This window comes from Nipponia nippon, unplaced genomic scaffold (assembly GCF_047370975.1).
Source record: "Nipponia nippon isolate SJK-2023a ecotype South Korea unplaced genomic scaffold, ASM4737097v1 scaffold_5, whole genome shotgun sequence".
Classification (NCBI taxonomy): Eukaryota; Metazoa; Chordata; class Aves; order Pelecaniformes; family Threskiornithidae; genus Nipponia; species Nipponia nippon.
In genome coordinates this window covers 39,183,127-39,210,537 of record NW_028262369.1, presented here as the reverse complement: position 1 = coordinate 39,210,537, position 27,411 = coordinate 39,183,127, and the positions used below count along the sequence as shown (strand labels likewise).

The window sequence follows — 27,411 nt, the reverse complement described above, 5'->3', positions numbered from 1 at the left end:
AGTCACAGACTATGCATATAGAAGATATAAGGCTACTTATGTTATGCAGACATTTCTAACAGCATGTGTCTTCTAGCATCCTGTGAAGAATAAAAAAAGCAAAAAAAGTCACTGTAGGAGTATCCAGCAGCTCCTCTTTAATTTCAAGCATTTGGGAAGCACATAAGTGCCTTCCTTATTTGGTTAGACCTCTACAACGTTACTGAATTAGGCTAGTGGGACTGGGCTTGTGCATCTTCAACCCATAAACCCCAGGTATTTTGTGATATAAAATGGCTAGTTGGGACATACTAACAGCTTCAGAGAAAGACTTAACACAAGTTTGTTTAAACCTCATAGGAACTAGAAGGAAGATGGACAGATGCTAGTTTTCCCCATAGTTTACAGGTACAGCAGCAGCAGGTTAAAGCAGTATGTTCAAGCAAAAGCAAGACCCATTCCACTCTTAGCCAGTGAAGTAAAGCCATGCTTCACATTAGCATGAGATTCCTTCTGTTTTACTTCATGCTGAGCTTTCCGAAGTAGAATTTAATGACTTGCTTTTGTGTGGCTCAGAAGAGACTGAGCAAAAGAACAGAGCTCTTCAACCATATGAAGGAAGTGCCATTGTTAGAAGAACACACCACTAAGCTACACGTGGAGTATCTGGATGCTCTCATCACACTGCAGCAACAGGATTTTATTTTTCAGAAGTTTGAGAGTCATCTGAAGTGCTAGGCAAGAGTACTAGAGCAGTGATTCACTAAAAACAGTTTGTATTTCCTGAGGCACTATTCACTTAACATTTGGAGGTGTTTCCAAACAGGAATAAAGTTCTGTATTAAGAAAAACAAATTACTATAAAATTTAAAATGCTGATTCTTGGTGCTAAGCCTTAGAACGGACAATTGCAAGTAGCATTATCAGAGAGATTGTAACAGTCATGCACATTGAGTACTAATGCTTACTTGCTCCTGAAGCTTTGCAAGGCGCACTGTTCTCTCCTGCTCAGAGTCTTCAGATGATTTTTCTTCTGAAGAGTCATCATTACTGCTCTCACTGGAATAAGCTTCCATCATTTCTCTTGTAGGCTGCGTCAGAGGAACGCTAGCAACAGGTTCATCAGGAATTTTGGCAAAGTGCATCTCAAAAACATCCTAGAGTTACATTTGGGAACACCAGAGGTCAGCACGTTTTTCAGATTCTAAAAGCATTATGAGGTTGCTGCTTGTTTTCTAGAACTACACAGCAACATAGATAGTTGGTAACATTAGTAGATGCTACATCAGGGCACGAGATGAAAGAGAGTAGGACTATAAGATTCCTTTGTGGTCAAGTCTGACTTAAGCGATAACTCACCTGAAGTTTTCTTGCCATAGCAACTATTTCACGGTCTGGAGAATTATGTTTGTAGCAGCTCATGAACATTAATCTAACATCCGTAGCAAATTCTTGTATATCTCTATATTCAAAATTATCCATTTTCTTCTAGAGGAAAAGAAGATTAATGCACATTTAGGGCTTAAAAGTAGAGAGCATCACCATGAACTGGCAGAAAAAGAGGAGGAACAAGAATTTTGACATCCAGTATATCAGGTTCAGCTTGTGTCAAGACAGCAAACATTGTAAAAGCCATTATAGAAAGACCTGCTTCTCTTTTTACATTATCCCTTTAATAAAGTAAGAGAATTTCCTCTTTTAAACAGATTTGCTAACTGTAATTGCTTTAAGGACTTTGTAGTACTAGTTTCAGCACCAGGTCAAGACAACAATGTTTGGGTGATTTTATTTGGTCATGTGCTCAGCACTTGGTTTTGATTCTAAGCATGGTATTTATACAAAGCCTATTCCATAAGTGCTTGAGTCAAAGTAATGGGCTAGAAATTGGGAAATAACCTTTATATTGTGCAAGCCAGTTTTCAAGATAATTCAATAGACTATTGAAAGCCAACCCTCCCCACAAAGGTGGGTCTTAACTTGGCTAAATACTTCAACCCCAGACAGATGTGCCCAGTGTTCACAAAGCACTGGCCACATATCTCCATCTAGAAGGGTTCCTTTTCACAGAAGGTGTGAGAGGTGTCATGTAAATATTCAGTGTTGATGTTCCAGGGCACTTCAAGGATAATGAGATTCAGAGAAGCAGAAGTTGACATTACAGAATTGCATCTTGTTTTATAGAGCATTAGGAACAGCATTGTGTATACAGACTGAAAAAATATTTAACATGCAGCCCGCTTGGAAGTGCTTCATGGAGATGGCAATTCCCTCATTACTTATATTAGCTTGTTCAACAGATAAGTAGATTAGCTGCTGCGCACACAGTCACACTGAGACTTAGACTTTCTTCAGTGAGCTGTGGCTTAGTTTCTTGAGAGAGATAAGTGTATATGGCTTCTATGCCCATTATTTCTTTCAAAGAAGCAGCTTTCATGACACCTTTTCAGTTAACACTATTAAAATCCAGTCATTGCACAAGTTATTCAAGCAAGCACACAAATAGTCCAATTCCCTCTGAAACATACTTACTTTAATGGCTCCCAGGTTTGCAGGACATTTTGTGATCCCTTGGTTCTCACTGAGTGAGAAAGATGCAACATTTACAGGTTTTAAGAAAGGCCACGCATATGCTGCATGTTTCTTTGAAAACATTTCTTTAAGTATTTCATTACAATGTTTCATTTGTTCTGACAACTGAGTCTTTTTAAGAATTCCAGGTGACTGTTGAGAATCTGGCAAGTATGTCTTCAGAAGCTTATTTGGTATCATACGTTCATTTTCACCTCTGCATGCTTTAACAGCTTTTCTTTCATTAAATGTTGCAGAAGATTCACCGCTTGCTGTGAATATTGAAGTAGTAGGAGTTGTAGTGTCAGCCTTCCTTTTCACACCTTTTTTTGCCTAGGAAAAGAAAATTTGACAGTCCAAAATAGATGTCCAGAACAGTGAGAGAATGGTCAGCTTTCAGACTACACAAAAAAATTCTAAAAATGTCAGAACCATTACAGCTATTGAAGGCAGAGCAGAACATGGCACTTCCACAAGTTTAGACTGAAAACCTACAAGGCATTACAAGATCAGCATGCCAAGCTCAATCTTAGATGTAAAGGAAAGAACAGAGTGTACTGCAGGTCAGGTTGTGGTCAGTTTTTAGCCATTTGAGAAGACTCCAAGTAGCTGGTAGGTTATGAAGTTACCACAAGACGACTACCATGGGAAGGGGAAAAATTATCGCAATTCATTTTAAGCCTGGTTGAGGGCTTTACACACAAGGTTTATCTCTATTTTTCTTTAACTTTGGTGGTATTTGGTTTGGAAGCAATACAGTGTGTGCTCTGTCATCAGTGTTCAGACTCTTCAGTAAAGTGTAAACATACACTGTAGGAGAGCGTGACACATGTGCCCATTCCTCATTGGAAGAGCAAAACCAAAACTAAGTCAATACAAGATGTTTATCTGATGAAAATGTCAGATGTTCACATACAATTCAGATTGCAGTTAACAAGAATTTGCTTTTGTGAGCTACAAACACCTTCCAGGTTAGTTACACAACTTTTAAGCAAACATGCTATTTTTGGGGAATCAAGCATTTGATTTACATTGAAAACATGAGAAGTTATTAAATAGAACTTAGAGCTTTATTTTAATACTAAACCCATTATCTACCCCTCAAGGAAAGAACAGTTTCTACATCAACGTGAAGCCTGCAGAAGTATAGTAGCATACTTCAGGAATGACCATCTCAAAGTTCACTTTGTTTCTTTGAGAACAACATTTAAAAACCACATTTGTATGAAAAGATGTACCAAGCAGTCATACCAATTTCTGCTTAGTTTCTAGAATTAGTACTGGCCTGGTTATTTAGCAGAGACCTAGAAGTTTTAACAGAGATCTCTTACTATCTTCTATCACAATAGAAGTTTTGAAAAGATATTGCAATAAGCATGGCTCCCATGGTTTTGCTGTTAGTGCCTGAAGCAGCAATTTCAATACCTTTCTTTCTGAAAGTTATTTGAGGAAGCTTACTTTTGTTATAGGGACTGCAGCTGGCATTAAAGCAGTCAGCTGAGCTGCAGACAAAGGAGCTAGTGTAACCTGATGTAGCTCTTGAGTCATCACTGGAGGCTGCTCACTGCTTTCAGCTTGTTTCTGCGCTGTGCTTTGTTCATTTGAAGTCCCAGGGTTGGGCTGCTGTGTTTCTGGTTATTTTAAAACAGAAAGTTTTAAAGTTAGGTCTTAAATGTTGCAGCTAATATCTTTCCTGACCAGATTGAACAGTTGTCAACAGAACCACTCTTCCACACCCAAACTATACAAATAAATAGAAACAAAAGCATTGTTACATATAGCAACATTGGTATCCTCCTCTACTTGGGACCATTAACACCTCAGCTAGAGCATTGTACCAAGTTATGCATATTTAGCATCAAGGGAGCTGTGGATTAACCTCAGAGGGAAGATTAAAGAGACATCACGCTGAAACCTGGACATGGCAAAAATGTGCTTGCCAAGAAGAGAATCAAGTTGTTTTCTACACGCACATAAAGACCAAGCAGCAAAGGATGCAAACTGCATCATGAAGGTTCAAGTTTCCTAAGCATAGTTAAGACCTGCATATATTGCTCAGTAATATTACTGTATTTGATTTGGCTAGTTAGATTACTAATGTCTTTTCCAGCTCTGTGATTCTGTTCAGTTCCCATAGACGTTCACACCTATTAGTTTATATAACACAACACTGAGTAACACCATGACATTCTCTAAAATGGAAGTCAGTTGCCTTCTTTTTTCTTTAAAGGGAAATAAGCTGTGTGTGTAGATCTGTCTCTAAAGCCAAAGTCTGTGAAAGACAGGACAGAAATATTTCCTTGATCATAGCAGTGTGCTCTACTATCCAATTCAAAAAGAAGTGCTTAGAATGTTTCAAAATTTGTACAAGCTGCATGTTTGTGTGTGCAAAGGGAATGGAGGGAACAGTATTAATACCAGCAAGATTGTGTTATGAAAGCATCTTAAATTGTTGCAATCATTTGAGAACCAAAAAGCTAACTCAGCTTCCAACACATTTCTCAAATCTTTTCAGGGAGTCACTTCTACCTGTGCAACCAACATATTCTGCCAAGGCAATGAATTGCTTGAGACTTTACTCATATAAGCTAGTAAGAGCAGGAAGCCAGCTGAGCATCCTCCTCTTCCTCCTAACCCCTTAAGAATTATTGTGAAAGGACCAAGAAATCCACTGCTTTTCCATCTACCAGATCACCGAAAGGTAGTGTTGCTCCTCAAATACACCTAGAGGAGAAAGCTACAGAGATCTATCAAACTGTAATACTATTTTGAAGAAACATTTGTTTCAGATACTATCAGCAACAAGGACAACCACACCACAAACAGCAGTAAGAGGAAGCAAATGAAGTCATCAGGAGACCCTGAAGAGCTGTATAGTTGCATAGCTAAATAATAAGAGCATCTGTTAGGTGACCCAGTAAGATCTGAGCTAGCTAAGATCACTGCTCCATGGCTGTCAGAAGGCAAATAATTAAGAGGTATCAGGATGAAGAAGTGTTGCAGCTCTTTCAAGACATAGCTAACATTTCCCCAACAACTGACAGCAGTACCTCCAGGCCAATTTGGAAGACTACCTTGGAAGTCTCCAAATTAACTGATAGAGATGAACATGTGATTCCAGGCACTGCATAGTCTTACTCCTATCAATATAAATATTTATTCTTTGGCAATGTTGAGAGCTTAGATGTAGAAGTGAGCACTTTGTACAAGTGAAACAGGTTATAAGAGCAATTAAAAAGACATAGGAGGTCAGTGATGAGTAATAACTTGCAGCTAATCACCTGGCCTCTTGCAATTAGGCTTCCCAATGTCACTTCAAGCACTTAATATGCAATTTCCTCATGAGTTTGAGATGTCTTGACTGAATTGTCCTTTTTGTGGGCAAGAGCACTGCATTTCACCAGAAGTTTGGCTGTGAAGCTATGCTGTTACACTACTGATGAAGTTGTTAATTCTGACTTTTTACCCCCCCTTAAAACACATTTCATTAGTAGAAAGTAGGAAATTTAGCTAGCACCTATAAAAAACCATGATGGCTGCACTGAATCTGCTAAAGCCTTATAGCAATGTTGTTACTTGTCTGATATGTTCTAGGAAAAGTGGAGAACACCCCGACTGCTCCAGGGTTGAGCTGCGACAAGCTACAGAGGATTCCCTGTTTCCAGCTTTTGCTGGAAGTTTTTGCAGTTCAGCATATAATACAGGCCTTACCTTCTGGCTTCTTTCCTTTTCGCTTTCCTTTGTTGAGAATCACTAGTCTTTCTTCTGGTGGCATTTGGGCTATTTTCTGCATAAACACTTTTTCTAGTTCTTGGGCCATAAACACAATGTCATCACCAGGCTGCAAAATATAGTCAGTGACATTCAGAGTAAAGGAGAGGCTGCAGTAATGGAGGGCTGCCTTGTGAAATGAACAGTCTACAGAATCCTGCTCCAACAGATTGAAACAAGCCACCAGTACCAGAGAGGTCTGTAAGTCCTTGCCATCCCTGCCCCTCCAACTCACTTTAATACAAGTTGCTTTGTTACTGAAATACTCTTTCTCCCACTGTCCCATTGCACAGTCCTACTTGCTTTATATCCACATACTTCTCGCAGCAAAGGGAAAGGGGGCAGATCTGTAACTCCCTTATTCATTCCTGTGTTCTGAAGAAAGCTGTTGAAGCTTAAAGATGTGACACAGCCAACAAACATCCAAGCGCAGGGAGATGGTAACACTTCAAATCAGGTTAGTTAAAACTTTTTGGAGGAGCAGAGCATGGCTCAGGGTTGCTAGCCTTAAACTTGTATAGCTCTGCAACTAAAACAGAGATTTTGCAAGCGGAATCCTTGTGCAGAAAAGACTATGCCCTCAGTTGTAACTGCGGGCTAGACTTTGCTCTCATGCCCACAGTCAATCCTAGCAAGAAAGCCCCCCCACCTTTCAGAGAAAATAGTTTCAAAAAATCATGAAGACTGACTAATTTAGTGCAGGCTTTAATAACCATTTGCTTGTTTTAGACTTGTATGTATTGTTCAATAGAACTGGTTACTGGTAAGAGGTTGTGTTTTGCATACCTTGTTATATATGTAGCAGTTCAAGAACATTGTTTTAAAGTCTTCAATGCATTCCACAGCTTTTGTGTAGTAATTGTGTTCCAGACGCTTTTTAATGGTGCTCAAGTCCATAGGTTTCTTTATAATACTGTAATAATCCTGTGGTTTTGCAAGAGTTAGTCACACAACAGGTATCTTCTAATATTAGGACATGAAGATTCTTACACATTTAGTTATGAAAGTTAAATTGCAAGAGAGGAGAATTGCATTACATTGGAAGGAATATTTTATTTAAAGAAAAACTTTCCCCTGTAGTCATAGGTACCACAGAACTAAGTGGTCAGGAGCTCTTCACCTCATTTTCTCCTTGCTCTTTCATATAACATCCACCATTCAAAGCCCCAAAGAATATTTATTTCAATAAGATCCAGAGCTACACTGGCAGTAGTACTTATGGAAAGTATACGTACTTCTCATTTGTTATCTCAAAGCCATTTACCTGAAGTAGCACTCCAGTTTACAGCACAGAGGGAAAGAAGCCAAAGACAGGCTTTGACAAAGACAAAGACTCAGTCACTGACAAAAAAGAAGCCGCCAAGTTTTCACAGTGGCTGATCAAATACTTCATCCCCTGGGTTATATTGGCTCTCCTCTCAGGGTTAGTCTGGTGAAGATGTGGCAATATGACTGAAAGGCAGCTGGAATGTGAACTATTGTGATTATTTTAGTAGCATGGCTGAAAGCTTGTGATTAAGAGCATGAGGCTAATTCCCTGCTGGCACATTTAAGAAATCAGAACAGGAATATCCCCACTAAGTTCACATATACATTGTAATTGTATGAAGCTACTACTACTTCAAGAGTCTTCTAAAGCTGTCCTAGCAATCTGTTTTAGTGAAATAAAAAAGCTAAATACATCATAGTGCAGACTGTTGAATTTACCAAAACAAAACCAAGAAAGCTCTTAAATAACACAGCTAATAAGTATTGTCCATTCTGCATCTTCTAACACCTGGAGGAGAAAGGCAAAGGAGGCAAATACCTTCATTGTCCTTGCCATGGAGCCAGAGGTTTGCTTGTTATTGTGCAACGGTTGAACTATCACATACTTTTAGAAGTCAAGTGGCTGCCTTAGAAATCCAGAGAGGCAGAACTGGCCTGAGGCCAGCTGCAAATGTTGCTACAACTCTGAATGACCCTTAATATTAACCTTAAGTGACAGTTCCTTCCAAGAAGGAAAAAGGGTAAGAAAACACAGAGAAAGAGAGTCACTTTGACTGTGCTTTTGGACAAACTGACCAAATGAGTTTGTCATGAGAAACAGCTGCAGATAAAGGCTTTTGTCTGCTCTAAACAGAAGCAATGATTTTGTAGAATTAGTCTTGGAAATTTGAGAGAACTAAATATGATTACTTAAGCTGCGGCAGGGGAAAAAAAAGAAAAAAGAATCAAAGGAAACGTACCATAGTTTTATTTAACATCTTTTACTTATCTACCAAGAGCAGTATCTTCCAGGTCATTTGAAATACCATTGTGTGAATAACTAATGTTTTCATTTGACTGAAAAAGCTGGGGTGATCCAAAACTGGAATCTAAAGATACCTGAATTAAAACAATTTGTCTCATTATATTCATTCACTTTGTTGCAATTAAACTGTAACATAAATAAACCCACAAGGCAATACAGAACAAGAATTTAAGCATCCAATCTCTTCTATTTCCTAGAAGAATGTTCTGTCACTGTGGTATGATCAGAACACCATAACTCTTTCTTCCCTATTTTTGCAGGCACATTTAATTCTTCTAGAAACTTCAGAGCAAGATGCCAAAGTTGATTTGAAATTGTACTACAAATGTAATTACTTCTATCCATCAAACTGGATCCAGATTTGCCTATTTACTTTAGGGTCAATCAGATTTGCTTTTCCATCATAAAGTATTTGACATTGAAAGAGACTGGCTACCTCTTATTAAAAATAAAAAACTCAAAGGCAAAAGAAAATACTCATCATCGGCACTGTTAAGAAATATGGCTAAACCAGCAGGGAGGTAGAAAGAAAACAAGACAGAATACCAACATCCAGAAATGCCAAGGGGCCTGTCTAAGCATTCTTATTATCCCTTAGAAATATTGATTTACTACAGTCTCAGATCAGAAAGCAAATGAACAAAGATGCAGCATTTAGTACGAACCAGAGAGACAACACAGTTTTCTTGCAGACTTAGATTAATGAAAGCAGTTAATATGCAAAAGTAGTCACCCATGATCCATTGCATCAGAAAAAACTCTTTTAAACTAACATTAATTCACAAGTCCTGTAATACTTTACATATTAACACTCCAATTCCAAAATGGTCCTTACAGGAAGATTCAGTGCTGCTGCATCTACAGGCTGATGAAATGGCCAGGAAAAGTTGTGTCTCCACATGGCTTTCATGACCACCCTTTGTAAGTACTGAAGTTGGTTTGTTTGACAGCCACTATTTTTGTTATTTATATATTCTGGTGGAGGAGGGTTAATAATAATAGAACAGTGTTGGCTTGGAACAGACATCTTTAGCAAGTTTATATATCCACTTGTTCAGAGATCTTCATTATAAATCTAACCTGAGGGGAAAAAAAAGAAAAATAAATAGTAACCAGTGACAATATCTAGATTTAATGCTGTTTCCATATTCACTTCTGTTTGTGAAGTGTCAGTACTGTAGTCGCAGGCATACCTCCATGGTTTAACCAAGACACATTTGTTTTACAGTGCAAAATTGGATGTGCTGGACCACTAGAAGTCAGTTCTTTAGGTTATAAACAGCTATATTTGTAAAGGCTTAAAGAGGAGGCATGTTGAGATCTGTAACATTTCCCTAGAAATAAGCTTCCTCACAAAAGTTCATCTATCAAAGTCTAGGAATACATCCTCTGCCTGCCTCCCTCCCTCTATAGAAAAGGTTTAACCTAAGAAGCAGGTTTACAGCACACAGTGCAAGTCTCACTTAGCACACAGCAATAGCTAGGTATTACCTTCCTCATGCATCTCAGCCAAGTCACCACACAGAAGTCCTACAACCGCCAATAAAATGCTATAGCATAAGCCTATTTTGAAACTGTGTTTTTCAAGTTTGTTTATATTCACAACAGCATTTTCTGCCACTGTGCATCAGCTTTGTTATGTACCAGAGGACTATGAAAGGTTCATCCCCCTCACCAAACAGTTTCAGATCATTTAAAGACTATTGCAAGGAGCAGCCATGGTAATTTGCCTTTAGCCAGCGCAGTGTTGCTGTGCTGGAGCAGAACATGCAGGTACTTAGGAATGGCAGAGGCCCTGTTTTGGGGTGTATAATGCCAGCACTAAGCTAGACAAGACCTTTGCCAAGAACAGTTACAGAAGTTCAAGTCCTTGCACACCTCCTTTGCTCATCATTGAGTTACAAACAGTCAAGAGTCTCGCTTTCTTCTCCCCATTAAAACCAAAAAGCACCATATTTTCTCATTCTAACTGTAGTTCCTTGGTTTACCAACGTAATGGTTTCTTTTTATGTATTCATTTGATCAAGCATTACTTACTCCATTCTCAATTTGTCCTGCTTTCTGCTAAAAAAAAGAAAAATCCGATGGCCTGTTTTTCATCATGGCATAAAGTATTTCATGAGTTTCAGAAGAGGTCATAATAAGATAGATAACTATTGTTATCAGCACACTGCTAGAATTTTATCTCTGCCCCACTGTTACAACTGTAACATCCCATCGGACATTACATCTCACACATCTTACATTTTCGTCTTTATTTCTGCATTCAAAAGCGTGCCTCTTCTCGAACAGCTCTTGAAGCTAAAGAGCTGTTCTGATTTCTCCCCCATGTGTTCAGTCTAGTCATGTACAAAATGCAGGTATCTTTCATTGAACAGTACTGTCATCGAGGCAGAAGTTTTCTTTTTTCTTAAATGAGGAAAACGTATCAAACCTGAGTTGTTAATACCAGGAACAGTTCTGGGCTATGCATACCTACATAGACACTACATCAGTAACAAATTTAGTACAAGATCAGATTGTTTTGAGGTCCACAGTAGAGCTCGTATCACAGCTACTGTTATTTTTCATAATACTAATTTCACTTGAGAGGACAATTTTAATAGTTTTAGTTTCAAGTCATATAAATAACAAGCTGTGTTAACTTTAAATTGGAGAATAATCATCCTCTGTCACCTGTGTCTTCTGATGAGACCAAATCTAACACTTACTCTAAAGCAGATTTCAAAAAACCCAAAGGGAACCTATTTTTCCTGGAATAAGATATTCAGCTGCCAGGGTACAGTACGTGCAAAACAGCTTGCGCTCCAGAGACAGAGAAGATAGAGCCTGCCTTGTGCTTAACAGTGTGCTAACTCTGAGGTTAGGCATTTCTCTGCTGCCTGCTTTTGCAAAGCTAGTTGATACAGTAGTAGGTACCGGAGCATGTACTTGGTCTCTTTTTTAATTCAGAAGTGACTTCATGATCTAATTTTTTTTCTCTCCTGTTCCCACTCTTTCCTTCCAGAGGGGCTTAGAAACACTAACTCAGAGTACCTCCCCTTAAAATACTGAAGCCCCAGCTACCTCCTTACAGCAAAGTTTGCAGTTTTAAACTGTTAGCTATATATCATTTTGGTCTCAGGAGCTGAGGCACTAACAATGTAGCACAAAATGCATTGCATTTTTGTTGTTGTCAGTCTGGCAGCAACTTATTCTCTCCTGGGGAAGAGGCTGGTATCAGACTAACTTGTTCTTTTTGACCACTCATTCTGGACTTTCAGTTGGAGATGCCCGTAGCTGCCCAGAGGGAACCCAGCCAGCTGGGGTATTGAGCAACAACCTTACTGGCACTGTCCTTCCAGTCAGCTCAGAGCCCTGCCTGCCTCCTGGCACAAGCCAGTGGCAAGCTCACCAGACACCTTCTGTTGATGCAGTACCACAGTTAAGGCATCCATATCACTCTCTCTCTGAACAAGCAACATCCATTTCTTTTTTTTCTAGAGTTTGCTGCACACATTTAGAGTTTGCATGCCTTGGAAAATAACAACACCTGCCTAATATGAAAAGTGAATGCAAATGTAATTTTTTTTTTTGTTTTTTACCAAGTACACAATCTCAGGCTTCACATGTCTTTTATTGAGATGGAAACACACAAGCAGGTAGCAGTATCCAAAACAAGAAAGGACCAGAACTTCATAAAAAGTTTGATGCTGAACTTAGAGTCTGGAAGGCCAAGTAAATTCCAAATATTGAGTTGTCTTGTGTACTCTAGCAAGAGGGGGAGAGCACAGAGATGAAGGGAATAACAGCTGCAGAAGCTGCAATTTCCTCATCTTTTCCAGCACTACAGTCATACAAAGATTTTGTAGTAACATGCACAAACAACTACATGGTATCCTCCATCCTCTCCACCCCAATATATGTTTCATATTTAAAGGCATATATGCTCCCACCCACAAACAACATATAGCTGCATCCAGCCCCAAGAGCAGCTGCTTTGAATATAAACCATTTCTACTGCTATATGGTATTTCTTGCCCTAGCAAGAGTTTACAATAGAAGTTAAAACAAGCCAAAAAAGCTGAAAAACTTAAGTTTAACTCCATATATATTACACCTTAGATAAGAAAAGTGCATATAGTTTGCACCGCCACACATCATGCTAAATGCTAACCTTTTCAACAATGTGTATATCTCAGAATGGAAAAATCTAGACACACATGGTCTGCCTCTCCAGTAACTGGTCAGTATTAGAAGAACTTGGACAAGTTCTGAGGCAGTTTTAAGAATCCCACAATCCAGCCAAGTCCATCATCCACAATTTTCATCTGTTAGGCCACACTATCATTTTTCCCTGATTCTTTCTGCCAAAAAAACACATTTTGTGATTAAAAAGTGCAAGTTGTTCACCTTCTCCATCTGAAGCACAGAGGCTAGAAACTGAAAACAGGAAGGGAAAGACTACAGTTTGAACTTAAAAAGTCCCATCATAAAAAGCAGACAAATAACATTTAGTGCTGAAAGAAAAACATAAAATAACATCTAATTTATTGTACAGAGTCTTGAAGGCAGCTCAGACTTGGTATCAAGAGTGCCCAAGGAAACCAGGGGATTGAAGTTTTGTGTACATAACACAGTGTCTTGGGCCTAGATGCCTAGCTTTTAAAAACCTTAATTTATGCTGTGGAAACTAACTTCCATGCCAACAAAAGAGCTAAGACTGCATATTGTAAAGGACAGACAAGGGGTTATGTTTTGGTGTCTATCCCTCCTTTACTACCTGCCTGCCCGCCCCCCCCCCCCCCCTTCTCCCTAGTCACATAGGGCTCCTCTCTAGCTTAAAGTAAAACCCACATTTGTATACTGAAGCAAAAGTGTGATCAGATGCCAGCCAGCAAGATTACTTGATATTTTTCAAGCCACCCCTTCCCAGCCCCACATGTCCTTGAGCTGCTGGTCCCAAAGGTCAAGCAGTCTCAAAAGAGAAGCCTTGAGTGTTTCCTTAAGGCTCAATTTGAAGTTTTTATCTAACCTGATAGAGGTATGTTTTTTAGTTTAAGAGTAAAAAGCAAATAGCTCACGTGAATTACACCCCTAGACAAGTCAAGGCTTTTGACAAAGTATCATCTTGTGATAATCAAACTTTTTTTTATTAAAGAAAAGATTATTTGCTATCGCTGATAGGTTTCTAAAAGCAGGCATTAGCTAGCCTAATGAAAAGGTGGCTATTTCCCCTTGCTTTAGCTCAGCAGTATAGCTACCAGCCTAGAACCTGTATATATCATCCTCCTAGTCAGGAACAGCAGCTCAGAGAAATATTAGCATACCACATACAAAACAGAAGCATACAGTCTACCAGACTCTACACACGAAGAACATTTCATCCTTCAAGGCCTTTTTAACAGGGTTTGTTTAGCTGATAGTCAATTATCACATAGAAATTTTATAAAAAATATTGAACCCCCCCCCAGGTTGAAATATTAAGGCCACCCAGAACAGAGCACAGCCTTCATTTTAAGTAGCACAATCTCTTCTTTCAGAAGGACAGCTATCCACTTACAGATGCCCATAAAACAGCATTTCATTATTTTTAGGACCTCTCCTGAGATACAGCAAACAAACATTAGTTGTAGAGACAGGCCACATAAATATTAGATCCTGAGAAACCATTGACTTACAGCTACTACCGTAACTAGCCAGCCTTACTAGCCTTAGGCAATTCAAAACTTAACTACCACCCTCAGAGCAGACCAGACATCTTTTTACCTTAGTTTTAGGGGAAGCCACAACTCATTTCCTCCCCACCTCAGAGGTGAAGGAAGAACAGAGCCTTAGAATAAAGGCAGAGAAGTCTTTATAATCTACTCACTCCCTCGTTTTGCTCTCTAGCATACACCTGCAACCCTAACTAAAACCTGCCCTATCAGCGGTTCTCATTGGAAAGTTATCAGTATAAAATAGGAACAGCTGCTAAGGGCTAAGATACACCAGATGGTTATTTATGCCAGACCTACTCATTAGTGAGCCAATAAAACAAGGAAGAAGGATGTAAAAAAAATGAGCGATCCTACTTAGATCTATTTTGGTTTGTTTTCCTTAGCTTTAAAGTCTTAAGCTTAAAGATAATGGAAATGCTTATGTTTTATCAGTTAGCCTCAGTTATAATGTGTTACGGTGTAAGAGGGATGCATAAATAGTGTATCTGGATGAGGGCTCTACAGTGTTCACACCTTCCTTTGCTCTCCAGTTCCATTACTTAAATTTAAAACCAAATATATTTAGTAAATGCTGCTGTAGCATAAAAGTGAGGACCAGGTTGTTTCCTAATAAATTTGATTTGTTGTCATTAAAATGACAAAGACTTGGAATTTAGCCAGCTTATTTTGAATTTTGGCTATTGACTAAGCTTTTGTTTCTCTCAGTACACCTAAAAATTTCAGCCCTAGCACGCTGTAGTACAAAAATCAGATTTGTATTTAATATGTTGTTTCATTGATGTGTGTGTGTCAACTTGGGACCAAAACCTGTTTGGATTCTTATCATGCAAGTGATTAATCTGCATGCTTTTCTCTCTCTTCCCTGCCCCCCCCCCCCTTTCTTTTTTTCAGCATGATGTCTTGGGTACTACACCAACTTTACTTAGACGTCTCTGTTTTCCTGGCAAAAGCATGAAGTACTGGTATAGGATCTAAAATATCTAGGTAGATCCAGCATATATTCTGACTTAAGCAGCCCAGTCTGTCAGGAGCATATGGATGAAGTTGTTGGGGGAAGCAGCAAACAGCTGCTTCCTCTGGCACTTCTGCTGAGCTGGGAGCAGGTAATGCAAAGTTTATTCTTTACAGGTGACAGGAAGGGGATGTTTTTACTGAGATGGAAAGGATTCCTGTATTTGAAGTAGAGCAAGTAATAGAAACCTTGCTCAATGAAGTGAAGCAAGAAAAGGGAGTGGAATCCTCTATAGGTAGGTCTCAAGGTTTGTTGAACTGAATGATCTTCTTGCTAGAAAACTGTAATTGGTTTTGTTACTATTGATGAGGAGATGGGAAGGGTACTGGCAAAAGAGAAGCTGTTGCCCATTAAGTGTACTTGTTTGCTGTCTTACTCTCCTTTCTGCCTTCAGCTTCTGGCTTGTGACTGCTCAATCCTCCTTTGAATCTGTTTTTGTCTTGTAAAATTTAAGTCAGCCAGATTTGTTAGGCTATGCTGTGAAGGGGCAAATACTATGTTTGAAAATTATACTGGTTTGGTTTGTAATTACTTAGACAACTGAGCTTTAAAGGAATCACTACCTTTGTGTATCTGATGTTAAAATAAGCTGAAAAAAAGTGTATTACAATAATTTTTGTTTAATTTAAATATGGTGTTGAAAAAAGACTTGAAAAATATTGTAGTGTTCCTTGCTGGCTCCACAGTCTCAGCACTTGCTACAAGTTCTGACTCTGGCTGTCTGTGACCTGTGGGCAGGTAGCTGCTGACGATACTTTTGGCAGTTCTGAAGGTGATGACTGGGTAGAGAGGAGAAGAGGACAACAGAAGAGTGGAAAGAGGAGGCACCTCTGTGCTTTTGTCCTCACCCAGTATCTGCTATTTCCAAAACAGTCCTAGTGCCGTCCACTTACGTGAGAGATTAGAATAACGTTCCTGACATGCTCTAGAAAATGAATTTTTACAAGTCTGATAGGATGGCTGGAATGGAGTGGTATTTCAGTGGCAGACTTCCTGACAGTTTTCTCTTCCTGCAGTGGGTTAGACTGCATCTTTCTGAAGATACCTTATTCAGCAAAGACTTTTAATCACTTCTGTCTGGGAGACTGTAAGACAATGTACGAGGTAGTAGCCCGAGACTCGATAAACGTGGTAAGTATCATGGAAATAGATTGATGCCTCTGGGTTAGGTATTATATTTGAAATGATTCATCTATTTAGAATGTTAAAGCAAGTATTGCTGATCATTCTTAAATGTCTCCAAAGGTAGAAAATATGTTATGAGTGCGATCTGACCTATTGAACAAAGACATTTGAAGGTCTTGTGGGTAGAAGGTGAATTTTTAAGTGCTTGCTAGGGAGATGTGAAATAGTGAACTATCTATTTCTTGTCATCTTTAAATAAAACATGGTATCTTGACACAGGGTATGTTTTTCAGTTGCTATAGATCATGTTAGCTGAGATTTGCAAGTTTTATACATTCTGGTGAAAATTTCTATTACAGATAGCCATTTATCTCTGAATCATGATGAACTCTTCCTGATGATAAACATCCATGTAAAAATTGTCTAGTGGTGATAAACAATGCCAACTGCACACTCGGTCATTATGTATAGACAACTGAGGTTCAGAAATTAAAAACCAATATTATCAAAAAGAAATGTGGGCACCCAGTTTGAGCTAACGATGAGGTTTTGGGTTTTTTTTTAACTCTGACTGGAAGGACCTCTTGGCTCACTGAGTTTAATCTCCTCTTGTCACCAGCAAACATGTCCTATATCCCTCATAAAATGTTTAAGCCATGTCTTAAGGATAGCTAGATTTTCAGCCCCTATTCCTTAGCATTTGGAACCCTGTAATTGTTTTACTGAGTAACCCTTATATCTTTCATAGGAGATCATATTCCAGATATAGTTTCTAGAGTTGCCACAGTATGTGCCATCTGGTAGAAATTCTCCTTTATGAAAACCTTTGCCTGCCATTGATACACCTTTACCATATATCGCTTTGAAGTGATAAACGCAATCTTGTCCTTGGAAATGGCAACGTTTCCTTATTATTATTCCTGGACCAGCAGCAAGAGGCTAAGCAAAACTATAAATGTGTTGTATACGTGATACAGCTTTAATACTGAATGTGCAGCCGATGTGAAACTGTGAAGGAAGGGTCCATGGTTGCAGGAGAAAGGAACAGGAAGAAGGTGTCAAGAAATTGGCCTTTGTGGACAAAGGATAGCGATTAGAGTCATATTTGGATAAAATTTTCATCTAAAGAGTTAGTTTGATTTAGAAGCACGGAGGTTATCATGCTTTGGCAATGTGAAACAAAAATTTGTAACACCAGAGTCTTTGTGATAAGGAAGGTAACGTGTTTCGGTCAGAATTAAGTTCTTAAAAATTGATCCTGTTCTTTCTAGTAACATTAAAATACTAAATAGAAAAAGGAAAGAGGAAGCGGTAATTTCATAGATGTCTATACTCAAAGAACCCTCTGCTCTCTCTTGCTTATAATGTAAGGTGATACAGTGGTTAAGACACCAGCAGCTGTCTATAGTCTTCGTATCTATTGTACTTTTTCTAAAATGCTCGGGTACTTCCCTGGAGGCAGTGCACTGGCGAGAGTGCTGACATAGTCCTTTCCATAGCAGTTCTCCGAATTGTGCCCACCTAGAGCTGTTCTGGACAGGATTTCATGACATGGTGTCTGAGCTACCGTAGCGTTACTTCCTATTATTAGTTTAAAAACAACCCTAGAGGTGCTGCTGCACATATTACTGCATTTCAGCGACATCGTCTTTGTGCTTGGAACAGAACATTGAACAAAGGCAAAGACATTGCAGAATTGTACGGGCTGTGTTCTGCAAATAAGATCTTAGGGAGAAATTGGGATAAGTGAGGCAAGATCATTTATAAATCAGATCCCTGTCGCTTCCCCCCTCCCCACTTACCTTTCCGCACTTTCTAGGTTTAATCATGTATGGAGAGCACTATCCTAGATAGCAGCGTTAGCTTGATGCATATGTTAATAATTCACATTGATACATGCTTACTTTGCGTTTTTGGCTGCTGCTCTGAGACTGCTGAATCAGCCTCATAACATGTGAAATGCAAACAAAATTGAAACCTTGTGAATGAAGACCTTGATTTGTTTTAATTTATTACCGTTGAATGGTATTTCCCAAAAGTATTCACTTAGAGCATGTTAATTTTGTTCTCCCAGTGAGCATTTAAAGCACTGCTTTACTCTGTGAATGCTGTGTGACAGCATACATAACTGTGCAAGTAACAAATACTTCAAAAACCATGGGAAACAGAGTAACGGGGACTGAAGCTCCCCACAAACAAAATGTGATTACAGAAGTCAGCTCTGCATCACCGCAAGACATAGAAATCAGATGACTACTGCTTTAATTTACAGGCCAAATTTGGCTCTCAGATACCACTGTAAATTTGGAATAGCTCTACTAACTTCAACAGAGTTGCCTTAGGTTTTCTGTCAGGGTAAATGATAGCAAAGTGTCATTGCCCTGTGTTATTCATTTAACTCACTGTATAATTTTCCCAGTTATTTATAAAGCTACGTTCATTTGAGACTCTGTGGCAGGGTACCCATGAAAGTTGTACAGGCAAGTCTTTGGCAGGTACAGGAAACTACAGTGAAAAAATTAATCCATCCCAGAAAGCAGCCCTGTTCCTGCTTGCTGCTGCCTTTCTCACCCATTAGAGTGGTCCCACTTGCTAGAGAAATCTCACACTTCATTAACTCAGCCTTCAGCTAGTGTCCAACCAAGGGACTACTGCAGAATGATCCCTGATTGGGACTATAGTACATCATCAGCTGATGGAGCTGGCAACTACCTGTTTCTCTCCTTGAAAATTCGTTTCTAAACTCTTTCATTACAACTGAGTCAATTATTTCTGACATTCAGCCAGTGAGGTGTTCCCTGTACCCCTGCTGCTGCTCTCCCGGTCTCTGCCAGCCTGCAGATGAGCAGTGTCTACCTTGCTCTCCCTTCTGGCACTTCATCTTCTCACCCAAAACAGATGTGTCCCTCCAGCTGCTCTGCTCCCACCTGGCCTTATTGTTCATTGGGTCAGTAAAGGATGTCTGCTTAGTCCTTGGATCTTCTAAGTTCTTTCGTTACCCATATTTCTTTCACTAATCACCTCCTCAAAATAATTTCTGTCTGGTTAGGCCTTCACTTGTGATGGCAAGCTTGCTTCTGTGCTTCCAGAGACCGCACCTGAATGTGCATGTGGCGGCTACTCTGAAAGGGAGGGTATCCCATGGAAGCACCCATTCCTCTGTAGACCGAGCATGAAAAGAAGCCCTCAGTTACTGAAAAACTGGTGTGCAGTCTTCCCTATATAGGACTTTAATGCGTTATTCTGAAGAGGTCAAGTACATATCAGTTCTTTGTCCTGTCTCATGATCTTTAGGCATGGAGAGAGAATGGGAAAAAAAAAAAAATTACAAACTACCCTAACACAGAATAAGGGACTCTTTTCATGGTGTGTAAAACTGGCAGAACCAAATTCTCAGCATGCTTTTCAGAACCAAAGATTTAAATAGGTTGCCAAGGGAAAATGACTGGGTTCTTCAGTATATTTTTATACTCCCCAGGATGTTGATACTCCATATCAGCACTAAATTTGTGTAAAGTTTGTGGTTATTAGAACCAACGAGGGTGCAAAGAACAGGAGAAACAAAACAGTGTATTGAGTCTGAATTTCACCTTTTTCTTTTCCTTCATGGGATGTCCTCTTTGAATATGTCAACGCGACTTGTTATTTTCTAGGAGGTCCTCTAATGTTTGCCTAAAGCAAGAGTACATGATAAAATCCTATGTGTTTAGTCAGAAATTAGGGATGTAATTTCTGTTATGTAAAATACATTAAATCACATAATTTATAGTAGTTTGGACAGAATCTTTGGCAGTAATTTTCAAGTGCAGCTATGGCGTGGCAGTGCTGCCGTCATATGTTTGACTCCAGAGAATTTGAGTGCCACTTTCATGTGTACTGAAAGGTTTGGGTTCTCCCAACGCTGCCAATCTCTTCGTTATGCTATGTGAGAAACTGAGGGTGGAAAAGATGTATCCGCAGCCTTACTTGCATACTGAATTGATTTTGTTGAAGTAGTGTTCTTACACTAGTTCAAGTCCCTGAGAAAACAATCTTTTTCTGATTTAGTGATGTTTATTTCAGCATAATTTGAAATCTTAAACCCTCTTCAATGGTGACTTTAGGCAAGCTGAGTTGACTCTACATTGCAGCTGGCTAGGAGGATGTGCATGTTATTAATTACTGTGCCTCAGCTGAGACCCAAGAACTTTTTGAACTGCTCTAACACAATTGCAAGCTATTATGTATTCATACCCTTCATGATCTAAGCTAACCCAAAGCAGATCTGACTAAAATGAATTTCAGCAGAATCGTTTGCATTAATAAAATTGTCTCAAAGTTATGCGTGAAATGCAAAACCTGAGGTGGTGATTGAGGAGTTGCATCCCCCAGCTATATGCCTGATCCCTTTGCGAGAGATTACTATCCTCACAGCAGAATTGCATGAAATTTATACTTTTATGAGCTCTCATCCTTTCCAATCCCAGATGATTCACCAGGTACCACTTGGAGATCCTTAACAAAATATTTTGCCATGTGTTTCCTGATTGTGTCCAGTGTCCTACGCTGTTGCAATCTTCTACCAGTAGATGTCAGCTCAGAACTGGTGGAAGTTTATTCTGTTTGTTTCAAGGTAATTAAAATTAGTGGTTCTGTGGCTTTGGCCTTGACTTTTGATATCAGATTGCTTGTTCAGAACATCAGAAAGCATGATGACACTATTCAGACATTCAACGTATGACCAGTGTGACATTTGCACAGTCTGTTACATTTGTAAAGACAGAATTCAGACTGAATAAATGTGTGAGCGAAAAAAGAAAGCCAGTTATTCTGTTTGTTACTAAAATTTAAAGAAAGATTTTTCAAGATCAGACTCTAGTTCCAAGTTCACATACTTCTAGATTAAGCTGATAAGCCAGGGCACAGGAACCGCTGTGCTGCAGATGGCGGTAGTAATTTGTGGCAGCCTCTATGCTGCCAGAAACAGAATTACTGGAGCATTCGGAGGAGTCTTTGCCCCAGTGAACTGGTTACCCCTGTAAGACAATGTGAGAGGGGAATATGCTTGGTCTGTACTGCTCTGTTGGGATTTTTTTTTCTTTTTTCTTTTCTTAAAATTATAGGGCTCTTTGCAGCTTCTATATGTTGCTGGAATATAATCTGAGAGGTAAAAATTTGCCCATCTGTCTTTAGAGTAGCATGGCACTGTACATACAACCACAAGCTGGAACAGGAAGAGGTATATTTCGCTATATACTGTGGAGACAGGTGCTGTAGGGCTGTCTCTGCTTGCTTTATAGCATCTGCTCTCCAGGCAGGCAGAAAGATTTACTACCATGCCCTTGGCGCATGTTCTTGCTTCAGTGTGTTCCTGTGTTTTGTGAGCAAGCATGCACGGGACAGCCAGTCTTATGTTCAGAAATTCCTGCTTCAGGGATAGAAGCGTAGTATATTCCCACACTTCCCATACTGCTGTAGCTGTTGCCATTTCTCCTGAGGAGTTCTGGAGGCCTACCCCAGAGATCTTAGTGCCTCAGCCATGGAGCTGTGCTGAGTTGGTCTGTGGTACACTGGGAGAGCTTGCTGTGCCCTGCGGGGCAGTGACTTTAGCCCACCATCGTGTTTAACTGAGGCTCTTGCTGTTCTGTGTGTTCCTAAGCCTTGCCTGCTCAAATCCACATTTTAGAAGTGGATTGGTTGTTCCTGCTTGCAGGCGAGTTGTTTATGCCATGGAGAAGACGTTTGGTGAAATCAGTGGCATTCGGAAACATTTTTTACCCCTTGAAATGCAGAAGGCACAGGGCATGGAGGACGAGGACACAGACTCAACAGGCGTGTGAATGCTGCAGTTACTGCGCATTTCTGTGAAGGGACTGGGGCTTTGGGATGGGCTGACGCTGCATGGTTGTACACATCTGGGAGAACCAAGAGTGGGGCATCCAGGAACTAGACCATGTCGCTGAATAAGGAGCTTCCTCCCTGCTGTCAGGACCCTGAGTGCACCAACAAGCTGGGCAGCCCCTTCTCCTCTCCTGGAAGTGGAGGCGAACTCCTGCCTGCGTTCGAGGCCAGCCCTGACACAGGCCAGCTGTGTAGCCTTGGACGAGGCTGCTGTGAAAAGAGCAGTGTGAGAAGGGGCTGTGAGGGGCCTCCTCAGGATCTTCACCTTTTGGCTCAGGCCCTTGCCTGAGCTATGTGGTACTTGTGCCCATGCCTGGCCATATCCCTGCTAGTCCTGACCCCCAGCTTGCTTCCTGGCTTGGCCTAGGACCTACCTCATCACCACAAACTTGTCCGATGATCACTGGACTATCGGCTGACCCTGGTTACTGTTGTCAGACCTACTCTGCTCGCCTTGCTTGGGGGCTTTGGGATGGGGACCTTGCTGGTGAGGCCACCATCAGCATTGGCCCAGAGCTCACCCTCCCTGGTGGAGCAGCCAGCTCTTGCTGCTCCCTGACGCTAACCTGCTCCTACTGATGGGTGGCTGTCACAGGCTGATTTATGTTATGTATATTACAAATTATAATTTATAAATACATGTATAAGTTAAAATTAAACTTGTGTTGGCAGTTCAGTTCTCTGTACTAGTACCATGGAGTCTGTAAAGTGATTAATGATGTGTTTCCTCAAAATTAATGAAAATGAGAAATAATAGATTATTTTCAGAGATTAGGCCTTTTGAACTGATAGGTGTCTTATAGATGGCATACCTGCTTCCACTCGGTCCTCTAAAAAGAGAAAATGGATACAACAGTTCCAACGGAACATTATTCCTTATTTTTGCAGACCGTGGTCTAGCTCAATGCACAATTGTAAATGCCAATATATTAAATTCAGGAAGGTCGAGTTGCACAGTTCCAATGTCTTCAGGAGATAAGCTGCCCGTTTGCTTAAAAACCTGACTCTAGTGACATTGCTGCTTACCATGTGTCGTTACCTTTTTTTGGCGGGCTTCCTCGCTATTGCCATTGCTCAACAAATGGAACTTCTTTAACATCAGAGGGCCAGGCACAGTAGAACTGGCTGTAAATGTTTGACAATGGCAAGAGAGTGATTTTGTTGAGCTGTGTGAAGGTTGATGCTGGTGACAAAAATCCATTTGGATACCAGTGTGGTCAGAGCCATCAATTAGATTGAGCTAACAAACCCTGCACCTCTACCCAGAGGTAGTTTCATATAGGGTGTTTCCAGCCTGGTTATTTACGGAGCTGATATGGGCAACCAGAGAGACTCCCTTCGTTCCTGGGGCTGGATCAAGGCTGGTGAGGAATTAAGAGACACCCTGCATACCTACATCCAAGTGACATAAGATGTGAGTTTCTGAGAGGGGCTATAATTGTTTGAACAATTTTAATCAATTTGTAATTAGATTTTACTTTACAGCCACCAGTTAATTTGTCATAGGCTTTACAGGATTATAGATTTAGTGAGCTTTTTAAGTGTTAAGTGACCATATGTTTTACAGACTTAATATGGCTTTAGCTTTTAGGTGATTGTGACATTTTGCAACTTTTTTAAAGCTTAGTAATCTGTTCCTTGGCTCTTCTGCGTGTGCGACATATTTTAAAAACAAACCAAAATATTAACTATTTGATTAAAGCCAAACCATTTTAAGCCTGCTAGCTGCCTGTTCATATACAGAGAAAATAACTCACGTGCAGTGTGAATTTAAATGATCTGTATGTTTATGTGCTCAAAACATCTAAAACAGTTTTAGTGAAATAATGTGAGTCACACATAAGATTATTGAGGGTCGGTCTCATTGGTAATGGTTGTCTGAAGAACTCTTCCATTTCTTGGCCATCCCCAGATTTTAGCAGCTCCTGTAACTGAAGGAAGTGGCTTGAAGCTGAGCATGTGGACGCTGGTGCTTCAGAGCAGTGGCACTGATATTGAAGCTGCTATGAAACTGCGTATGCAAGCTCTTGGCCCCAGACCGGTGGGTGATTTCACAAGCACAAGGTCCTGCTCCTAAGCCTCTGTCCTGCAAGGAACCTGCCCCGCCGTTTCTGCCTGTGCAGCACTGTGTTCTGCATCCACTTCTGTGGAAAACTCATTCAAGGCCTGCTTGCCTTTCTTCCATCATTAACACTCCTCCCTCTGTGCATGTCAGTGGCAGCTCTTGCTGTTAGTGTCTACACGCACATTATATTAGGAACAGTTTAATAATGTTAGAATTTGGCCTGGGAGAGCCTCTGTTACTAGTGCTGGTTCTAACTTTGTTTCAGGCCAGAGAAGTCCTGGAGAGTATAACAGTTTCTAAAATACCATAATGGAAAAAAAGAACTAATATTTGAGGCCAGTGGGAATATTCCACCTCTCTGTGCCAAGGAGCCTGTGAAGGGAGCAGTGTATCAGCAAATGGAGAGGTTTAGTAAGTGACCAGTGCAGTCCTCGGGAGTTTGCCCTGTCCAGAAATCTGATAGACTGTTACCGCTCTCGTTCTGATAAATAATGCTGGACAGCATTATTTATTAGGGAGGAGAAATGATAACGCTGGCCAGCATTATTTATTACGGAGGAGAAATGATAACGCAATGCTGGACTGGGATGCAGATGCTTGCTATGGGAAGAATGGCTTCCTCCCCTTCAGCCTCTTACCTCAGCTATGTTCTGCAAATAAACGAGGAAGGATAAGCAGCGTGGATGTACAGCTTTATACAGCTCTGTTCTTGCAATAGTAACAGTCCTTCTTCGCTAGTTGGAATTGTTTATCACCGTATCAGTGTGGCGATATGTGACTTTTGCATGGGGTGAGGTGTTGTGTTAACTAAAACTACAGTTCATAGCGAGGGAATGAGGAACCTCACACAGGAGGAGAGGAGAGGTCTTTGCTGTCGCAGCTTAGGACTGTCCCAGTTTCTGCATGTCCTTGGCCGCTGCCTGAAGCTGAGCAATGGATATAGGGGCAGCTTTGAAGGCAGCAAAGAACAGACTACTTGAGTTGAGACTGTAGCCTGTGTGCTGATAATTCTGACCCAGCTCTGAGAGCTGAAATGTCTTTAGCTGGAATGGGCAGGGGAGTGTATGGAGAGGCGTGTTTCTGGGGGTGGGAGAGATGTGGCTAAATTCTGGACTCTGGTACTCGTGGACAATGAATAATGAGCAGAGAGAAGGGAAGAGGGTTTTGGTACAACCTTTCTTTTAACTGATGCTAAATTATTTGCCTTGTTCAGTAACATGATATAATAATATTTAAATAAATGTGGAGGACTAACCCCTCCATAGGGCGTGTGCAGAAGCTTCCGTATCTGATTCTCTGAATCCCGCACGTGGTCCTCCAGCATGGAATTGTACTGTGCATATCTGGTTTTCTTCATGGGATGGTCAAAATACGTTAAAACAGTCTTTTAAAACAAAAAAAAAAAATGTTGAGGCTTTGTGGGGGAGAAAGAAGCTGAAGGCAAGTTGTAGATGGGAAAACTTTTTTTTTTTTTTTTTAAGATAGATGGCTGGCTGGAGTCTGTTTTAGCTTAAACAAGGGTAATACAATTTGTGCAAGACTGACAGCAGAGCATATTTATCTAACTTTCGTTTATTATTATCTAGTTTTCTGAATTTCTAAACCTCTGTTTCAACATATTTAGAATTCCTATTTCATTTTCACAAGACACTACGTTTTGTGTTACTCATTTGGCTGTATTGTATGTGCAAGGGTTACAAAAAAGGCACTAGATGTGCATTACTGCTGTACCTTTATATTTATCTACATGCCAAGATTAATCCAAGATGCAGTAATGTTTTGCCTTAGAGCAATTGTACCGATGAACCTTAACCCTGATCTTAAGAGACTTACTCTCTGTTCCTGTGACAGTTTGTTTATTCTTCACTTCAGGGCCCCTTTTGAGCTAAAACAGCCATTAAGAGCAAATTGGTTTGGACAGCTTTTCTGCCTCTGAGTAACAAAAATTGTGTGACTTATTTTCCTTTCTTCCTATACCTTTTCCAGGTGATTCCTGCAAACATAAATCCACTGTAGTATCCATCTAGCACTGGAATATTCTAAATGCAGAGACATGATGCGAGTCATTAGCAGTGTGACCTTTCAGCGTTCTCTATTTGTAAAGATTGCTGCATGCAGGGGACAAATCCCATTGTATTTTGTGAATACAATGTGTACAATGTCCATACTGGAGGAAAAAAAAAAATACGTCCAGGTACTCTGTATATTTTCAGTTATTTGTGTAGGTTCTCGTGCTGTGTGAGTGGCAGATAAAATTACAGCTGTATTGTAAAAGAATGTTACGTGTTGACGGTTTAGTCCTAAGATAGATCTAAACCCCTCTAATTCAGTGGAAGGTGTAAGTGAATCTGTATTTCTTCAAGTAGTTGATTAATCCAATTAATCAACTTAAAAATTATTAAAAAGAATCAATAATCTCAAAAAGTGACTGAGAATATATCCCTATATTAAGCAGGATTTTTTTTTTATTTCATTATAAACAAATCAGAAATGAAAAAGAATTGTTTGCCAGTAGTAGGGTAGAGATATCAAGGGAAAAATGGAGCCCACTTCAGCTGCTGTTAAAGTTAATGAGAGCTTGATGAAACCTAGGATTTCTTACAGCTCTCATGAGGCACCACAGCTCTTGACTTCACTAATCAAGAATTAAAACTGAATAATTATGAACTATATCTTTCTGTTCACTAAAGAAATAACTCCTAGGTAGATTCAACATGGTAAAACTTGCTTTATTAAACCTTTTTTAATTAACCAAATACTTTACATTATTTCAGGTCCTGCTGTACTTCTTAGTTTCTTCTTATAGGAGAACTACTGAAATAGAGACAAAGGTCAGTTTAGGAATATAAAAGTATTTATTTTATATTTATCTAAAAGGAAATGAAGTTAATCAGAGATGAAGGTATCAATCTTTATCAAGCTAAAATCTCAGACTGACAGTGCAAATAAGTTTATAGTAGTATAATAAATAATTTACTGCCCTTTTAAAAACATATTTTGCTGAATTGTAGATCCAACG

General features: G+C 39.9%; 1 protein-coding gene and 1 long non-coding RNA gene across 6 annotated transcripts in view; one reads left to right on the top strand and one right to left on the bottom strand.

The window, feature by feature from the left end:
- BRDT (bromodomain testis associated) overlaps positions 1-14,495 on the bottom strand; it is a 30,002-nt gene extending 15,507 nt beyond the window's left edge. The window contains exons 1-8 of one of the 4 annotated variants that reach the window (XM_087731656.1): positions 14,360-14,495; positions 9,447-9,691; positions 7,105-7,242; positions 6,259-6,388; positions 4,006-4,178; positions 2,509-2,880; positions 1,339-1,467; positions 948-1,136 (exon numbers count right to left, since the gene is read on the bottom strand). In XM_087731656.1, coding sequence (XP_087587782.1) covers positions 948-1,136; positions 1,339-1,467; positions 2,509-2,880; positions 4,006-4,178; positions 6,259-6,388; positions 7,105-7,242; positions 9,447-9,638 — 1,323 coding nt within the window. In that variant the 5' untranslated portion in view covers positions 9,639-9,691; positions 14,360-14,495. Of the gene's footprint in view, positions 1-947; positions 1,137-1,338; positions 1,468-2,508; positions 2,881-4,005; positions 4,179-6,258; positions 6,389-7,104; positions 7,243-9,446; positions 9,692-12,767; positions 12,814-14,359 lie in introns of those variants that run through there. The other 3 variants (XM_087731657.1, XM_087731658.1, XM_087731659.1) reach the window with 3 other exon arrangements.
- A 111-nt stretch (positions 14,496-14,606) lies between these two features.
- Positions 14,607-26,633, top strand: LOC148052140 (uncharacterized). Of its 2 annotated transcripts, none has more exons than XR_015698768.1 (5): positions 14,607-14,678; positions 15,202-15,294; positions 15,439-15,557; positions 16,339-16,453; positions 26,379-26,633. It is a non-coding gene; the product is annotated as an uncharacterized LOC148052140 (long non-coding RNA). The 2 variants fall into 2 exon arrangements; XR_015698769.1 differs by lacking the exon at positions 26,379-26,633 and adding an exon at positions 22,140-22,261.
- Positions 26,634-27,411: the final 778 nt, after the last annotated feature.